The sequence below is a fragment of the Mytilus edulis genome, chromosome 10 (assembly GCF_963676685.1).
Source record: "Mytilus edulis chromosome 10, xbMytEdul2.2, whole genome shotgun sequence".
In the NCBI taxonomy this organism is placed as follows: Eukaryota; Metazoa; Mollusca; class Bivalvia; order Mytilida; family Mytilidae; genus Mytilus; species Mytilus edulis.
Window position 1 is genome coordinate 52,068,879 of NC_092353.1, and position 16,347 is coordinate 52,085,225.

Here is a 16,347-nt window from a genome sequence, read left to right on the forward strand (position 1 = left end):
AATAAAATGTCTATCACACAATTCTTCATGTATTGTGTTTATTGATGGTTTCACTCATGTATGTCATTTTCATAAATCATGTGTTCCATATACTTGCAGTGTTTTTATTTTTCTGTTTACCTAACTGTTGTTGTATTCTGTTTATATTTTGGATTGATTTAATTCTTGTATTTGTGTCGTACGCTTTCAAGAGTCTTTCTTGTTCTTCTGGTCTTTTTTGTCATGACTTTAAATTTCTTTAGAAAGCGAAAGGATTGCAAATTTGGGAGCATAAACATTATTAAATAAAATTGAGAATGGAAATGGGGAATGTGCCAAAGAGACAACAACCCGACCATAGAAAAAAACAACAGCAGAAGGTCACCAACAGGTCTTCAATGTAGCGAGAAATTCCCGCACCCGGAGGCGTCCTTCAGCTGGCCCCTAAACAAAGATATACTAGTTCAGTGATAATGAACGCCATACTAATTTCCAAATTGTACACAAGAAACTAAAATTAAAATAATACAAGACTAACAAAGGCCAGATGCTCCTGACTTGGGACAGGCGCAAAAATGCGGCGGGGTTAAACATGTTTGTGAGATCTTAATCCTCCCCCTATACCTCTAGCCAATGTAGAAAAGTAAACGTATAACAATACGTACATTAAAATTCAGTTCAAGAGAAGTCCGAGTCTGATGTCAGATAATGTAACCAAAGAAAATAAACAAAATGACAATAATACATAAATAACAACAGACTACTAGCAGTTAAATGACATGCCAGCTCCAGACTTCAATTAAACTGACTAAAAGATTATGATTTCATCATATGAACATCAGGCACAATCCTTCCCTTTAGGGGTTTAGTATCATACCATCATAACATATTTGAGAAGAACATAACCCGTGTCATGCCAAATACTGGTTTTTGAATAAATGTGTTTAGTTCCGATGCAAAGATCCTATAAGTGAATCAATATTAACGCCAAAATATGCAATCTTTAATGACCTAACAACAGTATCGTAACTATATCCCTTCTTAATAAGTCTATTCAAAGGTTTTGTTAGTTTTTGAGGTGAATACTGACACCTTTGTGCTTTATAAAGAATATTTCCATAAAAAGTTGGATGTGAAATACCCGAACGTATAAGAAGTCTGCATGTTGAGCTATATTTACGAATGATGTCCTAAAACCGATGATAAAATTTAGTAAATGTTTTGACTAGTTTGTGATATCGAAAACCCTGGTGTAATAATTTTTCAGTAATACATAAATTTCTCTCGTTGAAATCTAAAACATTGTTACATACACGAGCGAATCGTACAAGTTGAGATATATAAACACCGTAAGATGGTGACAAGGGAACGTCACCATCTAAAAATGGATAATTAACTATAGGAAATGAAAAATCATCTCTTTTATCATAAATTTTAGTATTCAGCTTTTCGTTAGTGATATAAATATCAAGATCGAGAAAAGGGCAGTGGTCATTGTTAGTATTAGCTTTATTTAAAGTAAGTTCAACAGGATAAATTTCATTAATATACATACTGAAGTCGTCATTATTGAGAGCCAAAATATCATCCAAATATCTAAAAGTATTATTAAATTTGTTTATCAGATGTTGTTTCAATGGGTCTTTGCTTACTTTTGTCATAAATTGTAATTCATTAAATATTTGTTTTGTCAAAGGTACAATAAATGTAATCATCAATCACGAAACACTACAACTCCTGTTGTATTTCCTTTCAAGATTCTTACAACATACACAGACGTAGAACACTTGCGTGTTATCAAAATAAGGAAAGGGAAGAATAAACTAGGCACTCATTTTGGCTTTTATATAGTTCTCATATACTTTTTGGTGGTATGATACTGAACCTCTAACGGGAGGTATTGTCTATGACATTCATATGATGAAGACATACTCTTTCAATCAGTTTACTTGCGGTCTGGGCTGGCAGTTAGTAGTTAATTTATGTATCATTGTCATTGTCATTTTGTTTAGTTTCTTTTGTTACCTACTCTGATATCGGACTCGGAATTCGTTTAAACTGAGTTTTACTCCGCGTATTGCTGTGTGTTTGTTTTTCTATATTGGTAAGAGTTAATAAAGAGGCAGGGTTGAGATCTCAAAAAACATGTTTAACCCCACCGCGTTTTTGCTCCTGTCCCAATTTTAGTTTCTTCTAAATATTTCGGAGTTTATTATCACGTCCAGTATAACTGAACTAGTACACAATTTTGTTTAGGGACCAGCTGAAGCACTCTGGGTACGGGATTTTCTCGCTTTATTGAAAACCAATTGGTGACCATCAGCTGTTTTCTGCTTTTGACAGGTTGTTGTCTCTTTGACACATTCCCAATTTCCATTCTTAATTTAATGGATGCAAATCTGGCTATTTTAGGTCCTTTTTGGTCACATAGTTTTGAGGTTATCATGTATTCATTGTTATCTTTCAAATATTCGGCTTTGAGCGTTCATGAAGAAGGTATTAAATCAAGAAAAGCTTTTCGAACGCATGCAATTTATGACGTGTTCTTTTCATTTTAAAGCACTGGGTCGGTATCTCTGTTGGTGGACTATCAGTCCTCGAGTGTACATTGGCACTGACATGATTATCAACTTTTGGGAAATTCTTTTATTTATAATTAATTGCTTATGTTTTGAGCATGGTCTGTTGATAAGTCAAACATTATTATCTTTACAACTTGGAGTGAGTACAGAACAAACCCCGATTTTGCGTTAGTTTACAAGATTGTCTTTTAAATATTAATATTGAAACATTCATGATTGAAAATGCAACGATGTTTTTGGTATAATTTTGTTCTGAAAGATATCATAATTATCATTGCATTAATTTTCATCTTCTTAACAAGATGGACAAATTCAAAACACTTCCGATAACATTTTTAGTTTTGGTTGTAATGTCCTTTTAATTTATAAAACTTTGTAAACATGAGAAGTTTATCAATATTTTGGTTCAGGCAAGTTTGATAATATTATATAGACTAGAACACAACCGTGCTATCGCGGGTCCGTGACTGAATTAAAGTATATAACTATGCGCAAGCCTTATCTTAGTATACTATTAGTACTGTCATCTGATAAAGTCATGCCGATTATAAGATACACAATTTTCTCTGCTTTCAAATCTTTCTGTTTGAACCCGTCGAACTGGAACTTATCAATTATTGGTAATATTAATTAATTGGAAAACAAAAGGTCCTGGATGGAGTATTTTTTAATCAACAGCATTGTCCTATATTAGTTATAAATAAAGTTGAATTCTTTGATTCGCTGTTTTACGTCATGCCCGCTAACAAATTGAAACTTATTTTTAGTCCAGATTTTTAGTATTCGTATTGTTATCTTAGAAATTCTTACGGATTAAAATACTACAATAGGTAACAATTTGACAATTTAGTTGTGTCAACCCTGTGATTATGACCCGTGTATATAACATATTAATCCTGAATACACCGTTTGGTGGTGCGCCTGTCAGATGCGGAACGTACAGATAAGGTAATAGGTAACAGGTGATTATACTATTGGTATCGGTATCGGACTCGACCCGGAACTTCCTAATTATTGGCAATATTAATTACGCGGAAAACAAAAGGGCCTGGAGTGGTGTAATTTTTAATCTACACCTTTGTACTATATTAGTTGTATATAAAGTTGAATTCTTTGATTCGTCGTTTTTACGTGATGGCGGCTGACAAATTGGACCTCGTAATTTTAGTATTATAGATAAGAACAACATATTTCATTTATTGTTTCTTTGTATATATCTCTTAGTACTGTCCAGGATTCTTCTAGTACAAATATAGATATCCCTTTTTCAACTAGTAGATATCGGAATTACAATTAGTACTAGTAGATATTCAGGGGCGGATCCAGGATTTTGGAAAGGGGGGGGGGGCGAAATTTTTAAAGATCGCCGAACGGAGCGATGCGAAATTTTTTGGGGCCCTTTTTTGGGCTAAAAGCATAAAATAAAGTAATATGCACTTTAAAAAAAAAACCGTTCCTGGCGTGGGGCATATTTTGTAGTTGCTGTAATGGTGTTTATAGGGTTGGACATTTTCAATGCTGTATTCTCCCTATTTTTTGTCTATCAAATAAGAACATTCCGGTCAGACATTAAAATCCCTGCCACAAAAAAAATATGCCTGTTTTATTCATCATGTTCATTTAATGCCATACAATTCTGTTGGAAATATTCATTTCTAATAGCAAAAAGGTGGACAAGATTTTTGTTTTCAATCCAGATACGGCCAGAATTTTTTATAAAGGCCACACCCAGCAGGCAGGTTGCAGTCTGGTCTTGAAAAAAGTATTCCTTATAACAGTTCGGCGAAACAGACATTCTGGTCAGACATTACGGCAAAAATCAGAGTCAATTTTTTTCTCTCAAATATCCAAGACTGTCTCCTTAAATCCATTGGTTCTTACTTACGACTTTAAATCTATCTAGAGCTTAAAATGACTGCCCAAGGGATCATTATTCAGCTATGTTATTTTAAAATAGGCTGGGGCGTTTGGGTTTTTTCGTAGTAACTTTAGATGACACCCATTTGCTGTGGAGTGAGAGTCTATAGAGTATTACTTTCTGTTTTGTGATATAGTGAAATAGAAGTCAATGTTGTGTTGCTATGAAGGTGTAATGATTGTCGTCCTCACTCAGCCTAAGCATTGTGTTACTGTAATTTGACAGAGCGACGCACTGGTCAACTCCACCGTAGCGAATCACATGACTTTGATAATCAGTAAATTTCAGCAAAATATATCTTTCTAGTAAGTAAAGAATTGTCGCATAAAAATTAAATACCAGAGTACTAAGGTACACGGGAAATGGCAAAGTCTGATTAATCATTTAAAAAAAAAAAGGCCGAGCAAAAGGGGGGGGGGGGGTGGCGTACGCCCTCTACGCTCCCTCTGGATCCGCCACTGGGTATTGGAATTACAATTAGTACTAGGATGATTCTTGATCCTATAGAATTCCAATACTGGTAAATATACATTCGAATAAAGTCAGATAATTTTTTCAGGGTCAAGTCTCTTTCGACGATAGATATTGTACGTTATTCGTTGCTCTATATTCGTCGTGGTAGATTCGCTCATCAAACAAAGAAACAACTATGATAATGTATAATAAGTTGCAATGAACCCCAAACAATAAGGAAATGTCAATTTATATAACCTCTCTTTATTTCAATTTTTGGGATCTTTTCCTTAACGACCACACAAAAATCCATGACATGGTATCGTAATGGACAGCTCTGCTGCTAAACATCCGATCATTTTGGTACCATCAAGTACTTCAACTCTTGCTCTAAAATCACCCTGCAATAGACAGACAAAATGATTGATCACAGGTTTGTAAAGTAAAGCAATAGATAAAACACATCGTGATCGTGCATGATCGTGATGCTCATGTTGAAAGAAGAAACAGATGTATTTTTATTTTAACAATCATCACATTTAAGGTGGTATGGGTGTCTTTCGCCATGTTGGATTGTAAAAATCAAAGGTCTAAGGTCCAGATTTCAATCAAGATACTAAACAAAATTTGATGCAGAAATGTAGATAACTAATGTGAATTTGCATTTAAAAGAACAAATTTATAAGATTATAACTAATAAATATTAATATCTGTACAAGTGTTGATTAGTTCTGCTTGAATTTTAATATTTTGACATTGGCATTTTAAGGGAGGTAACTCTGAAATAATGCCTTTTCTGAAGGAATCTACATGTTTTTTTTTTATTTTTTTATATTTTAGCCGGAAAAAAAACCGCACGATGACCCTATCTTTTCTTTTGATATTCTCAAAGCATTTTAGAAAAAAACTATCTTCTCGTATTTTATTTTACAATTCTATCATTTAGTTGAACTTCTAATCACATAATGGTGCTTTTTCCTGTATAATCCATACAAAATATGTCATTTTGTCACGACCTGTAGCTTGAGAAAATGCGCGGTGACCTATCAATTTTATGATATATTTGATCATATATCAATAGATACTACGTTTTGGCAAATTATGAACAAATTCTATCATTTTTAATTTAGACTCCCATACCAACTTAATACGAGAATGTCATTAGGTAGCATTTTATTCATTACTTGTAAGATGACAATTATCACTGCCTCTTCATGCATGACGATTATTGTAATCCGCATTTGGGGAAAAAAAAAATACAGCAATAATTGAATAAGTTGAAAATGGCGTAGATATGCATTTTGATCATGCATGATCTATCTACAGATATGGAGAACCAAATAAACTATTAAATAAGACCGAATAACCTGTGCAATGTTAACGTTTTTGTAAATGCACAGCAGACGGCTAAATAACATTAAAGGTGAAAAAAAAATTAAACAAAGAAAGAAAAAAATAAAAAAAAATAATAATAAAATTCGGTACATACAACAGTTGTTATCAAACAGTGTACCTTTTGGAAACGAGATTGCACGAATAGTTGATCTCTGTAAGTTTTACTTAGTTCGATCCCCTATCCCCCAAAAAAACACACACACGTATACGTTTAAGTTAACTATTCAATCTGAAGTGCGAAGATGGTGTGTAGGTATGTAGATTTTTAAAAATCTTATTCCGGTAAGTACTATATATACCATGGTTTTTACGAGTTAACTTATTTAAACAAACGAATCCGAAGGATGAGTTTGTTTAAATATGTTAATGAGTAAGACACATGGTATATAAAATTTTTAATATAGATAAAATGATTGACAGCTTCAAGACCTTCAACTAATATTGGAAATTGATCACGTTACAGTTTTATCCAATGAAATGGAAGATCGCGCAAGTCACTTTTGGGCTTCGTGTATGATCGTCTGTGTACTTCATGTAATAGAACCCCTGAATTTGCAGAAAGTAACGAAAATGTCGGATTTTCCCCGATTTGTTTTTAGTTTTGCGCCCCGTGTATGATTGTAGGCGCAGGTAATTTCATAATGTCATCAGACTGAGGTAAACAAAAATGTCGGATTCCAGCGACAAGGATTAAATAATTATTGATCATTATTCTAATGACGGTAAGAATTGTTTCCATTTTTTTTCAATGTATCATACAAATTAATCATATTTTACAGAATTTTCATCTAATTGAAAAATGCTTCTCTTCCGTTATTTTATTAGATTATTTATTAAAACACAATTTTAATGATAAAACAATATTTTAACAGTGGCGTATCCAGGGCGTAGATAGTGTATGTCCCCTAACCATGTTTTTTTACAGATATTTGTAGCCGATATTTATTCCTTTTTGTATAGGTACTCCCCTTTTTAAATCGAATTTAAATTTAATTTTCGCAATGGAAATGATAGTTTTACATTTTATTTTTTTCAAAACTGAAAGAAGAAACATTTAGTAATTGTTTCCAAAATTAAGGGAATTCGTAACAATTCTATGTAGTTTGAAAAGGGTTTCTTGAAATGTGGTACACATAATTTATTGCTTTTTCTTATAAAATGAAAACAAATGAAGATCTTGACCTTTTAGTACGTTTTACAGTTTCCTAAATATTTTAGAGGCGGATACATTAAAAAAAAAGAAAAGAAAAGAGCTCCGCCTTTTTCCTTTGGATTCTAGTCGATTTGCATATTTAATTAGCAAACTATGGTACAACATAAATTTGCATATAATATACCATGGTTTTCCCTCACCACACTTTTAAAGCAAATTATTTCATAAAAACATCAAAGGAAAAAATCCAATTTATGTTACAATGAACTTTAACTGCTATTTTAGATACGATTTACTGCCATGTAATTGCTTGAATATACTCACATTAGCCAAGAAACTCCATGCTTTAGGAATCGTTTTTACTTCTACGGCTGCATTCTTGACATTTAGTGAGACAGGGTCAAAGGGACATGTACAGCTTAGACCATTGTCGAGGAAAGCTTGTGGACAGGTATGATTTGAAGAGAATGTTTGTAAAAACTCACATGGATCGTCGTAAACGCTGAAAAAAACCAAGTTATTCCTAAGTTTTGAATTATATACAACTTTTAATTTTATAATGCAAATGAGCGATGGTTCCAAACTTAATCTAAAAACGAAGTTGTTGAGTTTTTGTTCTAATCACTCGAAATGCAAAGTACAAAAAAACACCAGAAAGTAGGTGTGTGACCGATACCCCTAACACACTCAAGCAACTCGTCAGTGCCTACCATAAGAAAAAAAAATGAGTTCATTCTGTTCAGTAGTTGCTGATATATATATACAGTACAAAATTCATTTTTTTTACTTTATCATCTACTAAAGACTGTCCAGATCTTTTTTATAGCTTTAGTTATATCAGCCCCCCCCCCCCCCCCCCCAAAAAAAAAAAATAACCCCTAAAAAGTTTTGAACTCCCTAATTAAAAATGTATTCTTAAGGTCGGTTGTTCATTTTATCTCCGTTGATTTGAATGCATCCGTTAAACTTTCAATTGAGTCATCTATGATTTGGATCTATGTGTTCCAAAAAAAGTTTGTCAAGAAATGTGCATTTGATGCATTTATTTATTTTCGTAAATAGAAATATGAAGCTACAAGAAAAAATAATGAAGTAGCATTTTTAGCATAAAAAGTATTTACCATGTACCAACTTTATTAGCGCATGGAACAGCGTGCCAGTTATTAAGAAGACTCTTATCCATGGTAACGTTTAATCTGTAGTGACTATTCGTCTGAAGTCTGTGTGAAAGATCGCCAACAATGGTTACACTTAGATTACCTGGTACGTGTACAGGCTTTGGAGAAACATCAAAATTGGTCATATGGAGCACACGTGTATTTGGATCGGCTGAAATATAAGATAAGGTATGTTAAATTCTTGCCAAAAACATGTATGTCCGTTTTTTTTATTACTAAACAAAAGTGGGCAGGCATAGAACTATATATTGTCCATTGAACTTATTTCAATCTATTTCAATTTTCGAACAGTATTTAAACCAATAGATATATATTCGCATTATCACAGCTTCATGTTTGTAGATGCAACCAAATTGTTTTCAAACACTATGTGGGAAACAAATATTCCATGCAGGTTTACGAATGCACATCACTAATTTAAACTCGGTTAAATTGAACGCTGAAACATCCTATTTGAAAATCAATGCAGGTAAGGTAATATTCTGGCACTAAAATGTCCTATGATGCAGGCGCTTAAATGACCCTATGTGCATTTTATATGTTTGCTCAAATGTCCTATGCCCGGCTGTTCCTACATTTTGAATTTTATACGTAAAATATTAAGAAATTGAAGTTGAAGTTCACAGAATCATTTTGAAGAGAGTAATTTGGATTGGGTTGGATTATGTTATAACACTAATTGACTAATTAATCAAGGTAACACGTTGCTTTCTTTTAAAAAAGAAATGCAACCGTGAACTTAAATGTCTGTTTGACATAAAAGATCAGTTAATTTTTAATATACTTGAGTAATAGCTTTCAATGTATACTTGTTCAGTGTACTGGACGTCATACTTTACTCCGAAATATATATATGAACTAGAATTAAAAATAATACAATACTAACAAAGGCCAGAGCCTCCTGGCTTGGGACAGGCGCATAAATGCGGCGAGGTTAAACAAGTTTTGATATCTCAACCCTCTGTACCTCTAGTGAATGTAGAAAAACAAACACACAGAATTACGCGCAGTAAACATCAATTTAAAAGAAGTCCGAGTCTGATGTCAGAAAAGTGACAAAAGAAACTAAACAAAATGACAATGATATAAATAAACAAAGGACTACTAGCAATAACTGACATGTCAGCTCCAGACCTCAATTTAAATGATTGAAAGATTATGTCCCCATCATATGAATACCAAGCACAATCTCAATGGTTTAGTATCATACCAACATTCAATATACGAGAAAAACTTAATCCGTATCACGCCGACAACATGGTTTTAGAATAAATGTGTTTATTTCCAATTTAAAGACCCTATAAGTAAATCAATATTCAAGCCAAACTATGCCATCTTTTGTGACATGACAACAGTATCATAACTATATCCCTGCTGAATAAGTCTTTTTCTCAATTGGAAGATATTTTTGTACATATGAGGTAGAAGAAAACCATAAAAGATATGTTTAAACACGCATTATAGTTTACATTAACAGCAACATTATTATTGATACAAGATCTACACACATAATTTCAAGCGAGGGATCAAGGTTATCTTGATTTTGCTTGTAACATGTATTTCCATGTATGACTTTTTGTTTTTCAAGATGATATCAAAATTACTGAAATTGATAAAAAAACTTTATGAAATGAGCCATTTGCTGCTTTAATGATATTGATACTGTTGTAACATTTTGATAAATTTACTTATTATGGTCTTTTTCTATCAATTTCATAACCGTGACTCATCATTAAAAGAAAATGAATTGACAAAAGAAACAGTCAGAATTTAAAAGAATTCAATTGCTTCATTTTGTAAATACTTGTTCAGGTTGTGTTACTGGCTTATATGTACATGTGGTCTTCATGGTCGTTTTCGATGTTTACACATGTACATTTTGTGTGCAAATTTCAATTTCAAGATAAACGACAAAAACGCTAAAAGTTATAAAATAATCAATGAAGGAACAAAAAGAAATTGATGATTTCAGGTGTATTTGTATGATTATAGATCTTGTATGCTGAAGAAAATCACATGGACAATAGTTCAAATTGACAAAAACTTTAATATGAAGTAGTATGAATTTTGATAGAAATAGAGGTCTGCCGTTCATGATATTTCGAGACTTTTTAGTCTCTCAGATTGTCTGCATTATAAAATTTACTAGCATTCTATACTACCGACGACGGTTAACAGAAAACTACACACGACGGACACTAATATAGTGGAAGATATTAGCAAGCAAAATCAAGGGAATTGTGCAAATGATGATGCAAGCATGAAAATTAGCACGAAGTATCATTGTTAGATACTTTTTAAGAAAAAAACTGCTGGCCATAAGAAAATTTCATTTTTTCAAGATGGCCACCACCTTTTCTAAATTGGCTGTCTTTTCCAGATTGAAATACTTATTTTTATGGAAAACGTTTTCTTTGACCTTTTTTGAGTAAAAAATATTATCAGGTTTTGTGGATACCTTCCTTACATGTGACGTATATACTAGAAATGAATATTTGACATGTTCTTGGTTTGCGCATGCATAAAAATGTTACAAATTCACGCAAACATTTGAACTATTTAGTACATGCTTGGCGCTTTTGAATTTTTTAATGATGTTATGAATTTGTTTGATGACATTTTTTAACAATTTCGCGCATGCGCAGACTATTTATTAGAACGAATTACACGCACTCAAGGGCAAAATGATGGAAATCGTAGTTCATCTATAACAGATGAAGAATTTCTTAAACATATCTTGGTCGTCATTCATTCCTCTAAGCATCTAGGCTCTTCTGTATATGGTCAAGCATTGGATGGATAAGGTGAAAAAGATGGTTAATTTCTAAATTTCGGGCAAACATCAATTCTAGCTGCAGTTAACCCTTTGGTATTGGCTAAGCAATTTCAGTTTGAATGGACATATTTGTACGGAGAACATAAATTTATCGTCATGTTTGGTGGATTGTACATTAAAATGGCTTGTTTTAAAATTCTGAGTGATATATTGCGTGATAGCGGATGGACATGTGCCCTCACTCAAGCCGATATTGCAACACCTAAAATGGCAGATGCTTTTCATGTATGTTCAAATGTAATTAGGAATAGACAGGCGCATCAGATAACTGCATGTGGTTTGCTTGAATCGATAATTTCAGCCTTTATGAAAGCGTAAAGACAGAAAATAAAGTTCATGACTCTGGAACGTTCAAGGTTGTGATCAACGGGTGAAAGGGAAAAGAGTCATATCGACCACAGTTTGAATTCTGTCGTTCAATTATGAATTAAGAACTTCATGTGCTTTCGGTAGTACGCTCATTTCACGAGTCAGATATCGTACTTTACAAACAGTCCATATCAAGCATGATACCAATCTTAGTCTTGATCGTGTAAATTATGCTTGATGGTTACCGATTTATCTCCAAGATATGGCTTGCCTTAACCCACAGGTGGCAATGGAATTTGCAAATGGTAATTTTTACTGTACGTAAGACCAGCAAGTTGATTTCTTATATTACAATTGATCAGGCACAAACACAGAATAATGAGTCGTGAACAGCGATGTGGGTACCATACGTTCAATCGAAGACGTTGGATGGTAGCTGAGCCAGAAGTTAGTAGACTGGTAGATGAATTTGAAAGATTTAGTGGATTGAGTCATTCTACAACAGATCAACGACGTCATGAAGACTCTACGAAAACACAAAAGGATTTCTTCGAAAAACTTTAAAGGCTTTCTAAAGTGATGAACGAGTTTGGAAATCCATTTCTAGAAGAGTCGTCAGATTTGTACAAAATGTACTCTTTTAAGAAAATTGTTGATTCAGAAGTAGGTATAAAAGATATGTATATAAAGTTTATAAACTCCAAGATATTGGGTCTAAACAGTACGATCTTTTGAAGCAAATGCGAAACGAAGGAGAATTTGCTTTTTTTAACCAGATGAAAAAGAACGTTTCCATATAAAAGCTGTAAGATGAAACTGAAACTTTTGTGTCAAAAAACATAGCTAGAGAACCTGAACACTGATTGCGATCTCTTTTCTAGACTTTTCATTTCTTCTTTAGCTATGAAAACCAAACTGCTCCTCCGTCTTTGTGTCAGGATGATGTGGTGTTAAATCTCAGCAAATGTGTATACTTGAAACATTCTGCGATTTGTCATCAAATGATCCAAATCTGACGCATTTATCGTTGGTAATTATTTAAAGGCAGGGACGAAAACAAAAGACAAAGAACTGGGGCTAGACGGAAAGTTTTTGGTTCTGGTAAAACGCCAAGGGTTTGGAGTAGTTTTCTCTATGAGGATGACAACAAAGCGGAATTTTTCAAGTTTCTTGCCGACAGAATTGCTTCTTTAGAGACTAATGAAAATAACGTAATAACAAAATTTCAAGAAAGCTTAAATGGAACAAAGATAAAAATCAGTATTTGCCATGTTTTAGGAAACAGAAAATAATGATAACATTAGTGTAATAAGAACAGATGTTTTAAAATCATGCATCAACTATTTTTTTGTAAACAGACCTACACGCTTGAATTGCTTCCCGAACTAGGAACATCAATGTTCTTTTCGTCAAAATATTTGTATCCCGTTCAGAAAACACTTTTATAAAAAGGAAAAAAAGTGTTGCCTAAACGTTTCCATTTCGAGAAAATTACTTCAAATATGAAATATATACTTACAACAGTCTGACCATTTGAATATGTTGTGAGATGCAATGAATGCACAACCAGAGGAAACAAAAGTAAAAAACAAAATTACAGAAAACGATCCCATGCTGTTCTTCTATCTGTAGGCCTGTCAACTATCAGACCACGTTTTATATCTTTCTTATCTTCAAGGTTCTAAAGTGCTCGGTCAAATTCGTCATACTGGCATGAACGGAAGGGTTGTTACAAGGCCAACTTAAAGAAAAATGTGTGTTTGAAAATTGATTATTTATTAAGTGTTTTTTAAAAGTCATGTTCTGTATGTGTTAATGATACATCGACACAAAAGCGTTCTTAAAACATCAAATGGCCATCATACGGTACATTGGTAGGCTGACTTATTGACCTTTATCCTTTTTATTTTTATTCTATTATAGAAACTGTACATGTATATGAGGAGTCACATCTATTAGAAAAAAAAAAAATTACTGTACTTTGCCATAGATTTCTGTGCATTAACCATCAATATTGAATTGATAGAAATAATTTAGACCGTAGTTTCAAATAAAATAGTTATCTAGAACTGTATGCATGTTTACGTTTTGATCTGTGATTTTTTGGGACTTTTTATTGCCTGTCTGGCAACGAATACATCGCTGTCCACGTTTTACATTGCTGTGTCTGTTCACCATGCACTAAGGTAATTATAAAGGTAAAATGAAAAGTCTTATAGGTAAACGTTATCAGATACTATATATATAAATTGCATCATAAATGACCTTAAATATAAAAGCACTTTTACAAGTTTATTTTAGAAACTACGAACTTTTCGTCTTATTTTGTAAAGGTTCTCAATATTTTTAGATAGTTTCTGACAAAACATGAGTAAGAGTTAAAAAGTTTATTATATGCAAGTATGCTGATCAGCTATACATGAGTATAGAACAAGTCAATTGAGCCTTCTTATATACAAATTCATGTTGAAATCGCGTCTATTTATTGCATAACACTTCAAAGTTTCTATTAAAGAAAAAGGGAACATGGATTTTTTTACTTACGAATGATGCTTCATATTTTATAATATTAAAGGCAACAGAAGTATACCGATATTCAAAAGTCATAAATCAATTGAGAGAAAACAAATCCAGGTTACAAACTAAAACTGAGGGAAGACATTGTTTATTTTTTTCATTTCCATAGAAGATATTTCAAACATTGAGCTATTAGAAGAATATAATGCAGATGACGAATACATAAAATCTAAGGATACGGAACTTCCAATAACAGCAACATTCCCCTTATGCAACATACATTTAAGAAAACATTTGACATACTGTGACCTTTAGCATATAATCTTATAATATGAGTGAGAATGTTAAATTTGATGTATGCCTTTTTGTGCTGCTTTGTTACATTTGTTGTTTATGTAGTGATATTAAGATGATAACACAATATTGACTGTTGTTCCCCTATTTTTGACATTTTTACTCTTTGAGTATGTTTGTTTTGTTCATGCATCGTTGACAATGTAATGGAATTTGATGCGACTGTCATACAAGTGAGAGGTTTAGCTAGCTATAAAACCAGGTTCAATCCACCATTTTCTACATTAGAAAATGCCTGTACCAAGTCAGGAATATGACAGTTGTTATCCATTCGTTTGATGTGTTTGGACTTTTGATTTTGCCTTTTGATTTTTGATTTTCCTATTTGAATTTTCCTCGGAGTTCAGTATTTTTGTGTTTTTACTTTTTATAATAATTTTACAAACGCTTTACATTAAATCGTCATTAATATTTTTCTCTCCATATCATATGAAGAACTTCAAGAATATTACATACATTTATATATTTTCAATATTTTCTCTAATTCATGTTCATCGTAGAATGTAAACGACTTTAAAATTTCTTCAGTTATCATCATAAAACAGCGTTGGACAGAAATCTCAAAATGAAAACACTATACAATGTAAACGTTCCCAAGAATAAAAAGGTGGCATAGTGCAAAGAGGGGACATTAAAATAACAGATTGTACATAGACATACAGAAAAGATAGATAAAAAATATCGAACTCCAAGGGAAATTCAAAACGGAAAGTCCTAGTTACAATGGCAAAATCAAAAACTAAAACACACCAAACGAGCGGAAAACAACTGTCATATTCCTGACTTGGTACAGGCGTTTCATTATATATAGAAAATGGTGGATTATATCTGGTTTTATGGCTAGCTAAACATTTCAATTGTATAAAAGAGGGACGAAAGATACCAAAGGGACAGTCAAACTCATAAATCTAAAACAAACTGACAACGCCATGGCTAAAAATGAAAAAGACAAACAGACAGCAACATACACGACACAACATAGAAAACTAAAGAATAAACAACACGAACCCCACCAAAAAAATAGGGGTGATCTCATGTGCTCCGGAAGGGTAAACAGATCCTGCTCCACATGTGGCACCCGTCGTGTTGCTTATGTGATAACAAATCCGGTAAATAGTCTAATTCGGTAGGTCACATTCATGAAATGGAAGGGGATTGTAGTTACAACGTAAGGAACATATCCGATATCATTTGTGAAACGATTATTTCATAACGGTCAACCAACTCGTGATGGCATGCAATTCTTTTATATTGTCAGCAAAACAAACAGACATAATATAGGAAAAAAAGTAAAAAAATGGGTATACATGTAGCAGTTTACATTGTGATACAATTTAAGAACTATAAAACAAAGTGCAGATTATATGTTAATAATTTCATCATAGATACCAGGGTTGAAATTTTGTATTTGCATAAGACGCGCGTTTCGTCTACAAAAGACTTATCAGTGACGCTCGAATAAAAAAATGTTGAAAAGGCCAAAGAAAGTATTTAATGGTATGACATAATTATATCCAATCATGACATTTTCTTACCTTAAACGTTCACACTTTTAGTTTTTAGAATATCTTTCTTACACAGATACACAAGTATTGGTAGACTAAGAGTTCATTTACTTCGACTGTTTCACCTAAATTTTAAACATTGTACAAAATGCTGTCATTGAGTAGCGT

At 32.8% G+C, this 16,347-nt stretch overlaps 1 protein-coding gene across 1 annotated transcript; it reads right to left on the reverse strand.

Moving 5' to 3' along the window:
• Positions 1-5,176: 5,176 nt before the first annotated feature.
• LOC139492483 (ganglioside GM2 activator-like) lies at positions 5,177-13,482 on the reverse strand. Its single transcript, XM_071280661.1, has 4 exons — positions 13,323-13,482; positions 8,602-8,809; positions 7,805-7,982; positions 5,177-5,333 (listed from the first exon to the last, which is right to left on the reverse strand). Exons 1-4 carry the CDS (start codon positions 13,414-13,416, stop codon positions 5,223-5,225), a joined length of 591 nt encoding a protein of 196 aa, XP_071136762.1. The 5' UTR covers positions 13,417-13,482; the 3' UTR covers positions 5,177-5,222.
• Between the last annotated feature and the right edge of the window lie 2,865 nt (positions 13,483-16,347).

Bases quoted from the DNA above. Each gene is read 5' to 3' on its own strand.
- LOC139492483 (XM_071280661.1), bottom strand. From the start codon at position 13,416: ATGGGATCGTTTTCTGTAATTTTGTTTTTTACTTTTGTTTCCTCTGGT. The intron at 8,810-13,322 runs GTAAGTATATAT...CTTATATTTCAG, and splicing joins ATTCAAATGGTCAGACTGTT to CCGATCCAAATACACGTGTG. The intron at 7,983-8,601 runs GTAAATACTTTT...GGTTTTTTTCAG, and splicing joins GCTAATAAAGTTGGTACATG to CGTTTACGACGATCCATGTG.